Here is a 15,640-nt window from a genome sequence, read left to right on the forward strand (position 1 = left end):
GACTGTACAGATACTTTGTGCACTGTCATAGCTACACTTGTCAAACTACTGTTCAAAAAGCATCTATTTGATGGTCTGTGGTGAACTGATCGATACCTTCAACCAGAAACACGTGTAAGAGAAAAAATGATCCAGGTCTGTCCTGTGTATAAATACCTTTAACATGTAACATAGAATATCCTGGCATCAGGTCTGCTACTGTTTGTGTACTACATAGGTAGAGAAGAATAAAATATATGCATCCCCATGATTGCCCTGTACAATATGTGTGACCTGTGTGGAAATGTAAGCTTATGTTACTAAAAAACTCATATGCACAAAACACAAAACTGTGCCGACGTATCAACAGACAAGTTGCTCATATTTAATGCAATATCTTCATAAAAGTGATAAGAGCACATATATGCTCCTATACTATATACTATAGTAGCACAGCAGACATTCACAGATGATATCATGTGTTCAATAAATTAAAGATTAAATGCTTTTCAGTGTATAACACTATTTCCCCAGTGACATCTATTCCTAACAGTTGCTACATTAGTCCCCACTGTGTCTGATCCTGAATTCATTAACATGAATAATACATGTATGATTCGCTCTTTGTATTCATGTGTGTATACCGTTATAAAAATCTCAGCCACGGTTGCATAATCAGCTCCACATTCATGCTCACAAATTGTCCTCATGTGGCACTCATTCATCACCTTATCGTCCAGCTGTTTGTAAAGCTTGCGGATCTCCTCCTCATACTTCTGCCTCTCCTCCTCAGAAATGTGAACCACAATGGACGACGCAATGGAGCAGGGGCTGCAGGGGCTGCAGGGGCTGCAGGGGCTGCAGATGTCGAGAACCGGCTCCTCGGATCCCGGAGGCACCAGGGTAACCTCCTCCAATCCCTCACTCGACTGCCCCGACACAACAACATCCTCACCTAAAGATGAGAGACCAGAATATTAGATTTTATTTGGTAAATGTTGCTCTTATCTCTGCAAAATCCTCCCCTACGGATTAATGCATGAAAAAAGGGATTAGTGGGTTTATCGTCAACATATGTCCTTTCCTTATTCCTGAATTTAAATCTCAGGGCTGAGATATTTCAGCGCCACAAATGAGCATCCTCTTTTCATGCACTCAAACACGACAGCAATGCAAAATACCACAATTATAAATATTAGAATGTCAGTTTTCTTGTCTCTGACTTTGAGTTCCACAAAGAAAAGGAGGGAGTGTGCTGGAGTGTGCAGAAAAGAGAGAAAATTCAATATGCTAATTGTGCTCAAGAACAGGCAGTTAATGGCATAATGAACACAGACAAAAGCTCGGACTGACAGATAATCCAGACTGTGATGCATTTCAGGCCTGATGCTCCTCCTCAGACAGTGTGAACAGGTTTATGCTGATGTGTTTAGACATGGGCAAAAGCAGAAAGTGATCTGAACAACAAACACCAAGAGTGTATGATCCTCTCACATAATGACATGTTTAACATTTAAACACTTTACATTATGCAGGCCATAAATAATCGGATGATCAGGACAAAGGGTGTTTCAGGATGTCTTTGCTTACAAAAGATGTAAATTTTTTAAATGTTTAATATCTCATTATGTAGAAAGATTATATTCTGTATCTTGTATTCACAGTTTTATATAACTTTCCTGCCACATTTCTACATCAACACAAAGCTCTTGATGCTGTCTGAAGAGGGCTAAGCTTGAGCTTCATTAAGTGCACATCTCCAGCATATTAAATGTCACTTTTCTGCATCTGTTTTTCTTTGTGTTATTACAGAACCATATGGGAAGCTTCTACTTCTGGTTCTTGTGTGACTCAGCACTGATTTGACTGATATGATGAACTGTGGCTGAAGATAAGAGAATCAATGTGGAAACTGAGCGCTTTAGACAAGGTCAAGAAAAATCAATTAAGACAATACACCTTTCACAGCCTAGGTTGTCCTGTGTAGTTGAGGGTGTGCACATCACTAAAAGCAGCTTCCAGGTTAAAGGTAACAAAAACCTGCACTGCACACCGTACAAGATTCCCGCTCTAGACTGGAGAGAATTTACTGTTGAGACAGCTGCTCCTGTCTTTGGGCCATCATTGACTAAAGAGTCGGGTAATGTGGTGCAAGATGGAGGTCAACGGCATCCGTCTCAGGGAGTTCCTGGCCTGAGGTGGGCAACAACACAGGGAGCAGTGAGGAGGGAGTGGGGGCAATGATGTTGTCAAAATGATCCATTAGGAAATTAAAAGTACTAAATTGTAAGAGAGACGGAGAGGAAGGGAGTGGAGAGAGAGAGAGTGTGTGTGTGTGTGTGTGAAGGAGAATCAGCTGAGTGGGATGAAGCGATAAAAGGAATATTTTTCACTGATAGCTGTTCGATAAAGATGCATTGCAGCGTTTTTAAAATTCAGGATCAAACGCTGAGGGAATGATCTTCTAGAAAAACACAGGACGGGATTCATTACACTGCCTGAATGTCAACCAATCACTGCCATTGAGAGCACTGACATTTGGATTGACCTCAGGTCCAGCAGGAGAGGATAGATGTGTGTGTGAGTGTGTGTGTGTAATTATGAGGGAGTATGTGTGTGTAGCGCTTCATGAGCTTGTGTCCTTGTGCGTGTACTGACACAGAGGTTGTGCGTGAAGACATGGAAGAGGACCAGTGTAAGTTATGACTTTTCTGTAGATGTGATTAGCCCTTGTTGCTGCGAGGATTATTAATACATACAGATTCATAAAACATAAAGCTTCCAGTGTTTCTTCCCTCCAGCACAATGTGAGGGTAATCCACTTATACAAAGAGTAAAAGTCAGAATAATATGAAACAGAAATAGCCAGACAGGGATTTTTAAGTGTTTTGGGCACAAGTCCAGAGAGTGTGTTTGGCTGCTCCCTTCCCATATCTCCACTGGCATGTATTTGGAATGAGGTTAAATCTGCACTTATGTGGACTGAGAAGTAATGTCTGCATGCGAGCAGGCTGCTGTTAGTGAGTACTCTTCCATGCAGTTAGAGAGACTGGAACAGGGATGTGTAGTTAAGTGGTTTTTCTATAGGGGATTATATAGCGGCTGTACCAGCGACCTCCAGCACAAACCCCTCTTACTTTTGAGTGGAAGCTTGTCAGGTGATCTTTTCCACCAAACATAAAATCCTGATTCAGGATTCTGGTTTACAGCTGTTTTTATAAAACTGTATCATTTATTAGCATAATTTGATGACAAGTCACAGCCACGTTAGTAGCTATGAGTAGGTTTTACAACATGGAAGTCTGCAGCTTGAGGCTACGTTGGCTGCAACTAGCATAACACACCCAAAACAACTGAACTGTCGGTGTTTGAGTTGCACTGTGGGAAATACAGGAATGTTCTGTTTGACAAGAAGGAGAATATATGGAATATAGGGGACAGCTGCAGCAATGTTTCTCAGTCAAAAATCTCCACCGGATGATGAGGCTAAATGAGAAGTCAAAATAATTCACCCTCTAACGACCATGACTGTTTCATGGTGAATCATCCACTGGTTGTTGAAATAATTCCAGTCGGCAAAGATGTCGGGCCGCCTGTGCGGTTAAAAATATGAACTTATTTTTATTCTGACATTAAACACAAAAAAAATCCTGATAATGTCAAAAGGCCTGGGCAAAAATTTTCACAGCTCTCCCCTGGAGGAGTGGTTTTGTGAGCTGGCAGCATGATACCAGTGCAATTATTACCGTTCCTCCAGCGGTTCAGCTCAGCCTCGAGCCTCTGAATCGTTTCCTTCATTGACCTGTTCTTCTCCTTTTCCTTTTCGTACTTCTTCTTCCACTGCTCTGCTGTGAGCTCCAGGTTCACTGATACAGTGTTTCTGATGGTCTTGGCTCTAATTGGAGGGATGCAGGGAGAATCAGAAAGAGAGAGGAGGGAGGAAACAGTGTGCGGGTAGGAGGGTGAGGAAGGGGGGAGAAGATATAGAAAGGAAAGGAAAAAAGTGTGAGAGAACAGCAGAGAATAGAGGAACTGTCAACAAGGGTATTTCAGCCATGGCTGCTCAATGAAAATGGGCTTGCATCTCATTAATTGCTATGCAAATTGGCTTTCTACCAACTGTGTTTGATGGTGCATGGAGGGAGAGGGAGGTATTCTGAGGTAAGAATTCAAAATGTGCAAACGCTTCAGACCTCTTAAAATATATTCACACATAAAATATAATAATCATGCAGTTTATAAGAGAACAGAGCATGTATGAGACTATAAATGATTAATTATGAGGCAAATAAGCTGAAACGCTCATGATGCCACAGCCACAGCACTCAGCTCTGGTTGTGAATTTCACATCAGTGGCTATCACATAATTTCACACTCCACTGAGAAAACACTGTTGTCCTTATTCATTTAGTCTCTGATATTAGCAAGACAAACAGCGCTATATAAAGTCGTGTCATCACATCAGAATTTAGATACCACTTTATTTGGATAGTGAAACATCAGGTGACACAAAGTTAATGTTGACCAAAGTGGTAACAGCTTATTTATGTGCTGTGTCTTTAGACTGTGCATCAAATCCTGAGCCTGTGTTTCTAACATTAACTGAAACTCTAAACTCTTTCTTTCAGTAGCCTGCTCTGAATCACAGCTGTACATTTAAAGACTTTAACTGTCACGTTACAGTCACTTGATTCATTGATAACAGAATAAAGTGTTTAATATCGTGTCAGTAATTTTGACGTCGTATTGATTTAATAAACAGAGATTAGTCGTGGCGTTTAACAGCTACTATGGCTGACAGAGGGAGATAAGAGACCACATTTTCTGTTCAGTAAAATTCAAATATCTGCTGTGGATTCTGTCACTCCCTTTGCTCAGTCATACATTATTTATTTCAACCAACACTATCATGTCAGTCTCTATTCTGGTAGAGGGAAAAGGCTGGAGATGCATAAGGAGGTTTTTTTTTTTTCTTTCTTTCTTTCCATCTGTGAGTTTCTTTGAGTTGACAGTGAGCAATGGCAGTAGAAAGCTGGCAAGCAAACCAAAATTCTGCATCTGTGTGAGTGCAGCTTACTCTTAAGATTAGAAAAGACATTCTTCAAGGAATCAATCCCAGCTTGATCAGAAACCAAATTGCAACACAAACCCTGCCTCTAAAGCTGTGTGCGGGTCGTCAAAAGCAAAGTTAGAGGCAGTCATATGTGAACTGCATATCTGAGTTGAACATATTTCAGCAGAAAACATCCCGACGGCTGCAGCTGAGCGAGACAGGGATGTGTTCTGTGCCACACGGTGCAGCAGCCCATGGCTACTTAGCATGGAAGCATGTTACCGTTGGCCAAACATCAAGGTGGATTTGGTCTCTGCATCGTTGTAGCTGGAGGGAGAGCAACAGATGAACATGGTGGTGCGACAGTTCCCGCCCAGTGAGTCCTGCAGGATGCGAGTCATTTTGCTGTCACGATACGGCACGTGGGATTTCTACAAAGAGATAAAAAAAAAGGGGGGGAAGGAAGAAAGAGACTCAGAAATGGCGAGAAAGGCATAAAAACGCAAGGATTAAAAGGCTGTGGAACACATTCTGAATTGCTGCACCAGTGCACACCAGTTTTTCTTTTTCAAGACTAAAAATACACAACTAAATGTTGTGAGCGGCAGCAGAGAACAGAGAAAGAAGAGGTTTCTCTCCGTCTGCTGCATCATTCACTGAATTACCTTTTTAACCTTTGGAACGCCTTCAAAGAGACTGCGTCCTTGCTCAGTGAATAAAAAATGAATGGCAGTAGATTTATGAAAGATTTGTGAGGCATTTACAGTCTGTGAGCCATTCCATTAGGTTTATGAGGAGTTCCCTAAGCCTTCAGAGTTGCATAATAATAGATGGTGAGTGTTTTAATTACAGTGATGGACCCTGGAAGGACCACAGAGTGGGTGGAATGGACCAGCTGTGTGAATTCACTGGTTGAATTTGGTGAAATATGGAAATAAGTGACCAGCTTTAGCAGCACTGAGGATTATGGATGAAGGGACAGAAAACTAGTTCACATGTCACTGCATCATCCACCCAACTACAGGACAAGAATGTCCACATGAGAGGACTCTGCAAAAGCCCAGATCACATTTAGTGAATTTGTTATCTCTGGACAGAGCCAGGCTATGTCCTCCTGTTTCCACTCTTTACGCTGTAACCAGGTCAGCTGCTGGTGGTAACCTAACATTTCCTGTACAGATATGAGACGTTTTTAAAGAAACAAAACTAGCATGTTAGCAGATTTCCCAGAACAACCAGACAAGCATGATGGAAACTCTCTGCGTTTTCATGGTTGTTTCTTTTCATAAAAATGAAACAATGCTAACCACGATGAAAAGTTAGCACTGAATTCAGTCCCTACGTCCTGCACACTTCTTCTTCTTTCTCCTGCCTCTGACACAAAGTGGCTCTGACAGGAGCAGCCACCGCTGTAAGTTAACAGGAGAACTGAAACTGAGAAAATGAACCCAGACAAACTTCACAAGATAGACTGCATTAGTTATGTTCAAATGGAAGTTAGAAACTTAAATCAAATAAACAGGACAAAGGTCTACACAACATTCAGTTTTACTTAAGCTGAAGTAGATTTGCAAGTTCAGACAACTACTGAAGAACAACTTTAAGGCAGCCTTTTCAGTCATATCTTAAGTTAAAACAAGATATATTTTACAGTGCAGGAATATTTAGCTGATTCACTGTGTGCTGTGATCAGGCTTTGATTGACTGTCAGTGGCATTAGGTACCAAACAAATCTGCTCATTCAGGACACTTAAATTGTCCTGATCTAATACTTTCAGCTAATTCACTGCAGCCTGAGCTCAATTTGGGAAAACACGACAAGCATAAGGTATCTGCTGAAAGCAAACAAGCAAGAAGAAAATAGCCTGAGCTCAGGTACGTGGAGTCTTGATAGAAAAGAAAGACTGCAGAGATTTCTCCACGTACCGTTCCCTCGGCCAAGGCTGAGATGACGTTCCCCAGGGCCGACAGAGACTTGTTGATGTTCTTGGCCTCATCCAGCACTGCTCCCTCTGCACCTGTCTTACTGACCTGACACAGATACACACACACATAGAAGGAATTATTTTGTAAAGCACATTATCAGCATAAAAATGGAGGAAAAACCCATATCTATTTTCCTCTAATGCTTTATTTCACACATCCTGTTGTTTCTTATAATTCCCTGGAAAATGAACTGATTTGTAACCGTAAATTCAAAAGAAGGCTCCCGGAAATGTAATTTGGTTCTAATTATGGAGAAAACGCTGACACTGTTCATTAGTAGACATCCAATTAATTCATTCTAATTAATTGCTGGTTTAATCGAGAGAGTCTTTTCATTAGTGAACAGCAGGTCAGTCCAACATGCAAAAAACATATCATTCAACATACATGGATTGTCTCTATTTTTCCCATAATTTGTGCATAATTACATTGCTCTTTCCAGGACACCTGCAAGATAATTATATGGAAATACCAGTATTGTATCATGAATTTTTAAAAACAGGCTTCTGAGAAGGTTTCTGCTCGACATGTAACTTTAACAGGAAAGGCACATCACACTGTGTCATAATCGTTGTGGGATACAATTATTTACAGCAAGATAATGAGGAGCTTAATTATAGAGTAGAGCAAGTCGTCCTATCAAAGCCTTTTGTGGAGCATGCACCAGCTTCCTGTTCAGTCATAATATTTTGTATCGAAGTCTAAGAAGTTGCCGGAGCAGAACCCCCCCTCCAGGGATGACTTACAGATGCAGCATCAGCACTTATAGTTACGAACCGCAGCCGTCAGCATCTATCCTGACTAAAAGGCCATTTACTACTACTCTAAGCACACACTATTCTATATTTTGCATCAATACTATCAACACCAGGAGCCAAGGGCCATGTTCAGCTGTGTCTCTAATGTGTTTTCTGTCTGCTTTCCAGAGTGTGACCCATGTCCTGGATAAAAATTGTTTTATAGATTGTGTGATGAGGCCAGTTGACTCAGATTTCACCTAAAAGGCCTTGAAACAGGGGAACAATTAGTTTGTGGGTCCCTTCAATGTGACCTCTGTCTTGGCTGAAACCTCTTTTAGAGATGATCTGACCTTAAAAAAATTAGTTTTGAGTGTTCTCAGAAAATAATCTTTTGTCTCCATCAGTGGAACCGATTAGATTCCTCAAAATGAGCAAACACAGACACAGATATTGCATCAGCGACAGACTAAGTCAAAACAACCCCTCAAAGTAAGAGCCAGTCCTCAGTCTCTAAGGCAGATTATCTATAATGTAGAGTTTAATAAAAATTCAGTGCGGTGCCATAAAGTGAGTGCTTTAAGCGTGAAGTTCAGAGCTTTAATAACATTGTTTATCTGCTTCTTTGATATCTGAAAACACCATTTCTGAGAGAGGACGCCTGGTCTCTGTCACAAAATCCTGCTGACAGTGAATATTGCGAGTTAATAGCACTGTAAAGACCTAGTTTTAATGTGTCTTAGAGAAAATTCCCCACGCATCCTACCTTCTCGCTACCAGCTAGGTCGACCAGGTACAGCTTCCCACTCAGCTTCTGCTCCGTCTCCACGTGTTCCTGCTTGATGTTTATCAGGAAGATGCTATGACTGCGGGAACTGTGCTCATTCATGTCTAAAGAACAAAGTAATGACAGGATGAGGAGAGGAGAGACTAAGTCAGACTCCTTACCAAAAATGTCAGTACATTTTTTCTAATAGACAGAGTTGTCGAGCTAGGAATTCACTTTGCACCTCATCATGTATTTCTCACCTTTGTACCTTATTAGAATTTTACTTTAACTGTGAAAAAAGTCTGATGTGAAATGTCTGACAGTGCGAGTGTCAGAACATCAGGAAGATCAATGGTGTGACTCACTGGTGACAGCAACGTGGCGGTTGGCCTTCCCTTCATCTATCACATCCATCACTTCCTCAGGACTTGTGACAAAGCGCTCAGTGCAGCCCTTTGTGAAAGAAACACGTTAACACTTTTATTTGTGCAGTGAAAAAACACATTTAACTATCAACATATACAGTTTGCTTTGATGCACTACCCTCAAACATTAGAGCAAAAGTTGACATCTTGGGAAATTAGCTTATAGAGTGCTGCAGGGATTTTTATAGGCCAACCCGGAAGTTTCCTTCGACGTACAGCCAATAGGATTTTTTCATTGGTTTTGAGATCGTTACAAAAATTAAACTATGATCAACAAAAGTTTATCTTTACAAATGAACACGTCTTATATTATTTTCGAAGGCTAAATACAATCGCCAGAGGTAACAAGCTAATGCTAGGCTATAAATGAACTACACCACGGTCGCGTGACGTCAACGTCATCACCGCTAAGCGTCCACCAGAGTCATTTAACCGCCGACGTCCTCTACGAAAACTTTTCTGAGTAGAAAGTTAGTAAAAGTTTGAACGACAGCGAGTAAAAACTAAACGAGGCTGTAACGGACTGGTCCTTTCAGCTGTTTGTCAACCGCCAAAAAAGAAGAAAGACGGAAAAGGAGAAGAAAGAGAAGAAGAAGGAGGTGAACTGGTGAGTAGAGCGGTTTTCGTGTGCAGCGTTATGACGTCAACAACGTCTGTGGCCTCATTTACGTCTCACGTAAAAGGCTAAAAATCATAAGTGGGGTATTTTCTGGTTTATGTCGTAGGACGAAACGTGAAAATGTCTTGAGCTTGCGTTAACCACAGACCTTATTTCAAGCATCTAACCAAAGAACCCACTGATTTTAAGGAGGGAGCCGGGAGTGCTAAAATGCTAACTTACTTCCGGGTTTTAGTGCCCATTCCCGCACCACCCTCTGGCGCTTCGTTAGCTAGCTACCTCGATGAGAAGATTCACTCTAAACTCTGTCCATATAGAGCTCACTGCTAGGTCTAAGGTGTTAATAAGTTGTTAGAAGTTAATAGAGCTAGTCTACCTGTTTCTCCCTGTTTCCAGTCTTTGTGCTAACCGGCAGCTGGTAGTAGTTTAATGGCAAAATGAATGGGAATAAGCACATTTTCCAAACTGTCAAGCCATTCCCCCCCATGTACACTCATAACACAAACAACATCTACATTATAGAGATGAATGAGTATTTCCTGCCATGCTGAATCATACCTAACAGTTAATGACTCACCTTCACATAGGGAACTCTGTGTTTGTCTTCATGCACTGACAGGTTGGTTTTTGTCACTGGAGTGTGAGGGGAAATAAGGAGAGAGTTACTGTTTTTGTTTTACCCAAAGCATAACGTGTGTGAGCGTTTGATGGTTAAGACTGGGTTTTAAGGTTCAGGTTAGAATTAGCTTTAATGCATTATGTCAAAGAGTGTCCTCACAGCTACAGAAAGGCCAACATGTCTGTGTGTATGCAAATGAGCGCTGGCATGCGAAAGTGTGTTTTTACTCTCATCACAACTATGATCAGACCTGACTATGTTCCCTTCACGTTTGTGAGTCAGACTTGGCTTAATGCGGTGTGAAAAGAACATTTGAGGCTGCAGCTCTGAATGTTTTTAATGGGACTGAACTATTTTTTGCCAAAGTCACAGAGAGGTTAAGCATGTGCCTCTGCTTATGTCAACGAACAAAATACTAATTTTTTGGCAAAGCCACTTATTGGCCCAAATTCCGGCATTAGTCATTTCACATTTGAAAGTCCTATCTTGTCAGTGGTAATTAAATTTCACGGGACTGTGGTGCTGCTTTTTCATTGGAGATGGTGTGTGTTTGTGTGTGTGCAGGTGTGTGTCCGTGTTTGTGTATTTTATCGCCTTACAGTCACTTTTTCTCTTTGCAAATACCTCCACAGGGTGTTCTCTGTGCTGCATCGATTCATCTCGCTTGTTGTCGACTTTCTTTCTTTTTTTTTTTTTTTTTGTACATAGCTTAAATGTTCCTCAGCCGCTGAGAACTCCCCTGCATACAGATGGGGGCTTTCACCACTGTCTCTGGCTCCATTAAAGATGTAATCACAGGGATGCTACCTAGAGCTCTCTGTTCAGGCCTCTCCATCATCTCGCAGTGGTTATATAGCCCACTGTATCTCAGTGATAAGACTATGAACTGCAATGTTGTGGTGCTTCTGAGTGTGGAACACAGAAAACCACAAAGCTTTATTGTGTGAGGCAGATAAGCAAAGGTATAAAGGAAGGCATTGTGGTTGTTTACTTTTTCAATTTAACTTTATCAATCAAAGCTTCTTGACTTGTTGCACTGTTATCATAGATCTCAATCATTACCACGACAACCAAGGTTTGGTTTCAGAAGTGAGGAGGACACTATTAATGATAAAACTAATAAAAAAATCCCTAATAAAAATTTACGGTGCTTTGTAAACCTCAGTATTGTTATCGCACTGGCCTGGTGACTTCATAAAAGCCTGCTTTTCCTTGATAGAGACCTAATACTTTATAATAGATAACTTTGTTTTTGTGTTTTTCCTACAAAGAGCTCAGAGCTTTACTTATCGATTTTTTTAAAAGGATGTTCAATTCTAGCTTATTTTTATATATTACCTCAGCTCTTAATAAAATACAGATTGTTTCACCCAGAAAAGATGCAGACGTGGTTTAAGTACTTTTTTCTGCCTTGAGATATGTCTGCAGTCTTCCTCTCAGGATGCATAAAATAGGATTTCATGAGGGAGACATGCTCCGTCCCAATCCTCAGTAGATATTACCCCCTTGATGACATCGTTACAGTTTATTGTTATGCACCTAGGTGTAGCTGTAAGGGTTTGAATTTCCATCTGTGTACTGCAGAAGAGCTGTACGCTGTTAATAAATGTGAGTTGTGTTTTCATATTTTTTTAGTGCACAGACGCACCGTCCAGCAGGTCCCGGATTTTATCCATGTAGATCTCGAAGTAGGATACCTGTAACAAAAAGATGTTACAGGTGATGGAGCAGCTGATCTTTGGAATAAATTGGAGAGAGAAGCTGATACAGATAAATGATGAGAATGAGACAAATGCAAATATGCAAAATGATTTAGCAGTAATCTGTCCTCCTGTGGTGAGGTATTATCCTCTATTATAAGGCTGTGGTGTAAAAGGGAAAAAGCACAACAAATATTGCAGGATTATCGTGGTTTATATATCATGATTTATTGATGCTGGGCTGATTCAGCCCATCCATGTGAGGATTACATCAGAGGTTCAAGCCGAATTCCCACTGAACGCATCACAGTGTGTAAGAGCAAAATTGAACATGTACATCCCTGTGAGTGTGTGACAGCTGCAGAAATACACGCACGAGCAGACATAATTTGAAATCCACACCAACCTTTATATGGAATTCTAGGTTCTCATCCATGGCAAATATATGTTCGAAAATGTCCTCTGCGATCCGGGGGATGATTCCCATTCCCTGGGGATCATGAAGGTTCCCCTATGAGAAGAAAGAGACGAGATAAGAACATGTGAGTGAAGAGTGGGATAAACCCTAACTCCTAACCCCTCAACCCACTAACCCAAGGGGCTGAGTTAGGTAGAGAGAATAGTAAAAGAAAGGAGAGCAGATAGGCTTTTGACTTGAAAAGGACCAGGGTTGTTTCCCAGAGAGAGTTGTAAAGGAGGTTACTTCCCACAGAAGGCTGGGAACGTGAGATAGTGAGCGATGACGGTGATGGAGGGAGAGCAGAGGAGGGGATATGCTATAAAGAAATGTGTGTGTATGTGTGTGTGTACCTCAGCACGAGGTCTACCTTTTGAATTATTTAGCGATACTGTACCTCCATGGTGTGTGTCTTTCCCGAGGAAGTCTGCCCATAGGCAAAGATAGTCCCATTGTATCCACCCAGTACATCTGAAACAAGGAAGAAGAAGAAAATAAAGAAGTAAAGCCACAAAGAAAACAATGTGAAATGAAAAATGGCTTTAAGAGCCCCAGACAAAAAGAAAATTAGAGAATTTTTGCCAGACAGGTGCATCAGCAGCAAGCGGAGGGCAGACAAGTGCCCAGACAAAGACAAATATGTTTGACCTTTGCTCCAAAGACGATCAAACTGAGCATAAAGACTGTGTGCACTGAGCGGTACATGGTATTTAAGCCTGGTTAGCAGCTGAACGACCTCTGTGGCTGCACACAATAAACAACATCTACCTGCAGTGTTAAAGTCACCAGGAGACGCACGGTGAAGGACCAGCCCACCATAGATATATTATTCTCTCCACTGATGTGGTGGGAGCTGCAGTGAAAACAACACCGCCTCACCAGCTGAGGTTATAAAGCAGCATGCTGCTGAATGTCATATTGCTGACACAGTCTAATAAACCCCCGTGGTAAAAGTCAAACATGGATAAAGAAAAACATATCACCCTTGAAAGGCCGGGCCACCACAGGTTAGCTGACCACAAACTAATCACAGAGGCTTTCAGCTGAAGCCGTGCAGCAGCAACCTTTCCACCTCCTCTCCTCCACTCCTGTGCTTTTTGCTTGTACTCTCGCAGCTCAGCAACATGTCTTCCTCTGCTGCCGCGCTGGTCACAGTGAGACTGAGACAGTGCACGACACACAACTGATGAATAAAGAGCATGTCTCATGAAAGGAAATGAAGACGGGGGGAAATGGGAACGCTAGACAACAGAAGAGAGACCACTGCAAAAGGAAAAGGGAAACGAGGAAGAGAGGAGAGGCAGAAAGGCAAAGAAAGAGAGGAACAGACAAAACGAGGGGGAGAAAGCGAAAACATGTTTGCCTCTCTAAAACCAGCTCTCTCTGGCCTGGCGTGCCCTCTGTATCTCACATCTCTCTTCTCATCTCCTTCCTCCATTTTGCCTAAATCCCCTAACCATGAATTTTTCCTGGCCTTCACCGATTCATCTTGCCTCTTTATTTCTTCTCTCCTCAGCCAACATGGTAATCTCACACTCTATAAGTTATCTCTCCCTCTAAATCAATCTCTTTCTCATCTTCCATCTAGGACCAGTTCAATTGAGTTCCAGAGTCACTTTGAAGGTGGTAGAAAAATGAAAGCCTAACAGCCGAGGAAAAGAAAAAAAAAGAAAAGAGGCAGACATGTAGAGAGATGCAGACGGAGGGAGGGGCGAAGGAAAGAAGATTTGACTCTCTGGGGTATTGGTTTCGTTTGATCTGGGGGCCCCTCTGGATTCACCACTCACTGCCGTGCATCTGTGCATTTTGCACTCATACCTGTAGGTTGTGTGACTACACTGTGTCATGGAAATTGGTTTTCTCCCTGTTTCTTAGGAGCTATTAAAGCATGCACTCAAAGAACAGAGGTGTAAACTGACTAAAGTTGATGCAGAGATCCCAAGAATACAGTGATTGAAGGTGAATCAGCTGTGTGTGAGACTCACCTCTGACAATCTGCTTGGCACAGGTGTTGTAGACCTGCTCCTGGGTGGCGTTGGTGGGGAACACCTGGTCAAACACGTACGACTTCCCCTGTGAAGGCCAGTGACAAACACAGTCAGCTACACAGCGCAGACAGTTTAGAGAGTCCTTTAGATTATTGTCAACACCTCAGCCTCCCCTGTGACTCACTGTAAAATCTGCCCTGGGAAGTTTGTGAAGCAGAGCACAAGGGTGTGTGAATTTGAGAGAGGGAGAGAGAGAGAGAGGGAGACTTCACTCACACATCATGTTTATCACTAAAACATTATGTAAAACCATATTGCCACTATAAAAAAGTGCCACATCAATATTGCCTTTACGCACAGTGAACATGCTTTATAGCTGCTGTGTCCATCTGTGTGTATTAGGCCTGAATAGCAGTGCATATATCACATTAAAAGGCCCATCTGTCTCCTTTTGAGCGGCACAGTACACATCCTCTGTGTATTTTGTGCTATTGAGAAGCAGTGGGTGTTTTTGAATGAGCGCAGTGCAGCATGAAACCTTGAGCAAAAGCCTGTGTGACCCCAAGAGAGACAGAGAGACAGAGAGAGAGATCACATCTGAGGTGAAGCCATTAGAGGCGGCGTTCAAGGGCTTGGAAGACTTGAAGTGATGGAGTGGAGAGAAGAAATGGAGTGGGGAAGTGGAGCAGAGGAGTGGAAATGCAAAGAGGGCAGAAGAAAGTGGATGACCTGAAACCAGTGTCTGCATGTGAGGAAGACGGCGAGAGAGAGAGAGAGAGAGAGAGAGAGAGGAGAGCAGGCCGTATGTCAGTAAACAGCCTGTTTGCCAGCGAGGAAGCAAACGAGTCAGCCAACCAGCTAGACTATCAGCCATTAAACAAGTCACACAGCCAGCCGGAGATATGCTAATTCAACACACAGGCTTGGATTGCCAGTCAGCCAATTAATTAGACAGCTAGAAAAGATAGGATCCTAAAAAGCCAGTTACCCCAGATATTCAGTCAGCTACTCAGTCAGACATATTTAGTCATCAGCCAAGATATTGTGATGAAGATGAAGCGAGAGAAATCTAGTCTCTTCAATAAAACATGCCTGACTGCTAATAGGCCTAATTTAATGCACAGTGTGTGTGTGTGTGTGTGTGCAGGGATGCATGCATATGTGTTTAACATCACAGCAGCCGTGTGTTGCAACTGTACATTTCTACACATTTTCCAAACTTTTCTATCTGATTTATTGACCTGCATTTAACTTTCCTTTGTTCGAGGTATTTTTGTGTTTATTGAATAGTGTGACAGTAAAGAGTGA

At 42.0% G+C, this 15,640-nt stretch overlaps 1 protein-coding gene and 1 long non-coding RNA gene across 3 annotated transcripts in view; one reads left to right on the forward strand and one right to left on the reverse strand.

Moving 5' to 3' along the window:
* LOC127143079 (uncharacterized) overlaps window positions 1-3,602 on the forward strand; it is a 4,980-nt gene extending 1,378 nt beyond the window's left edge. The window contains exons 3-4 of one of the 2 annotated variants that reach the window (XR_007814254.1): window positions 773-970; window positions 1,792-3,602. This is a non-coding gene — a long non-coding RNA (uncharacterized LOC127143079). Of the gene's footprint in view, window positions 1-772; window positions 1,767-1,791 lie in introns of those variants that run through there. The other variant, XR_007814253.1, reaches the window with a different exon arrangement.
* The window catches only part of kif5ab (kinesin family member 5A, b), a 55,395-nt gene that overhangs the window by 24,516 nt on the left and 15,239 nt on the right, over window positions 1-15,640 (reverse strand). Inside the window, exons 2-12 of the mRNA XM_018678930.2 lie at window positions 14,330-14,417; window positions 12,742-12,815; window positions 12,294-12,398; window positions 11,836-11,884; window positions 10,146-10,201; window positions 8,890-8,977; window positions 8,522-8,646; window positions 6,959-7,063; window positions 5,315-5,463; window positions 3,726-3,874; window positions 708-934 (exon numbers count right to left, since the gene is read on the reverse strand). Of these exons, the coding sequence (XP_018534446.1) occupies window positions 708-934; window positions 3,726-3,874; window positions 5,315-5,463; window positions 6,959-7,063; window positions 8,522-8,646; window positions 8,890-8,977; window positions 10,146-10,201; window positions 11,836-11,884; window positions 12,294-12,398; window positions 12,742-12,815; window positions 14,330-14,417 (1,215 nt within the window). The remainder of the gene's footprint in view (window positions 1-707; window positions 935-3,725; window positions 3,875-5,314; window positions 5,464-6,958; window positions 7,064-8,521; window positions 8,647-8,889; window positions 8,978-10,145; window positions 10,202-11,835; window positions 11,885-12,293; window positions 12,399-12,741; window positions 12,816-14,329; window positions 14,418-15,640) is intronic.

Source organism: Lates calcarifer, linkage group LG12, assembly GCF_001640805.2.
Source record: "Lates calcarifer isolate ASB-BC8 linkage group LG12, TLL_Latcal_v3, whole genome shotgun sequence".
NCBI lineage: Eukaryota > Metazoa > Chordata > Actinopteri > Centropomidae > Lates > Lates calcarifer.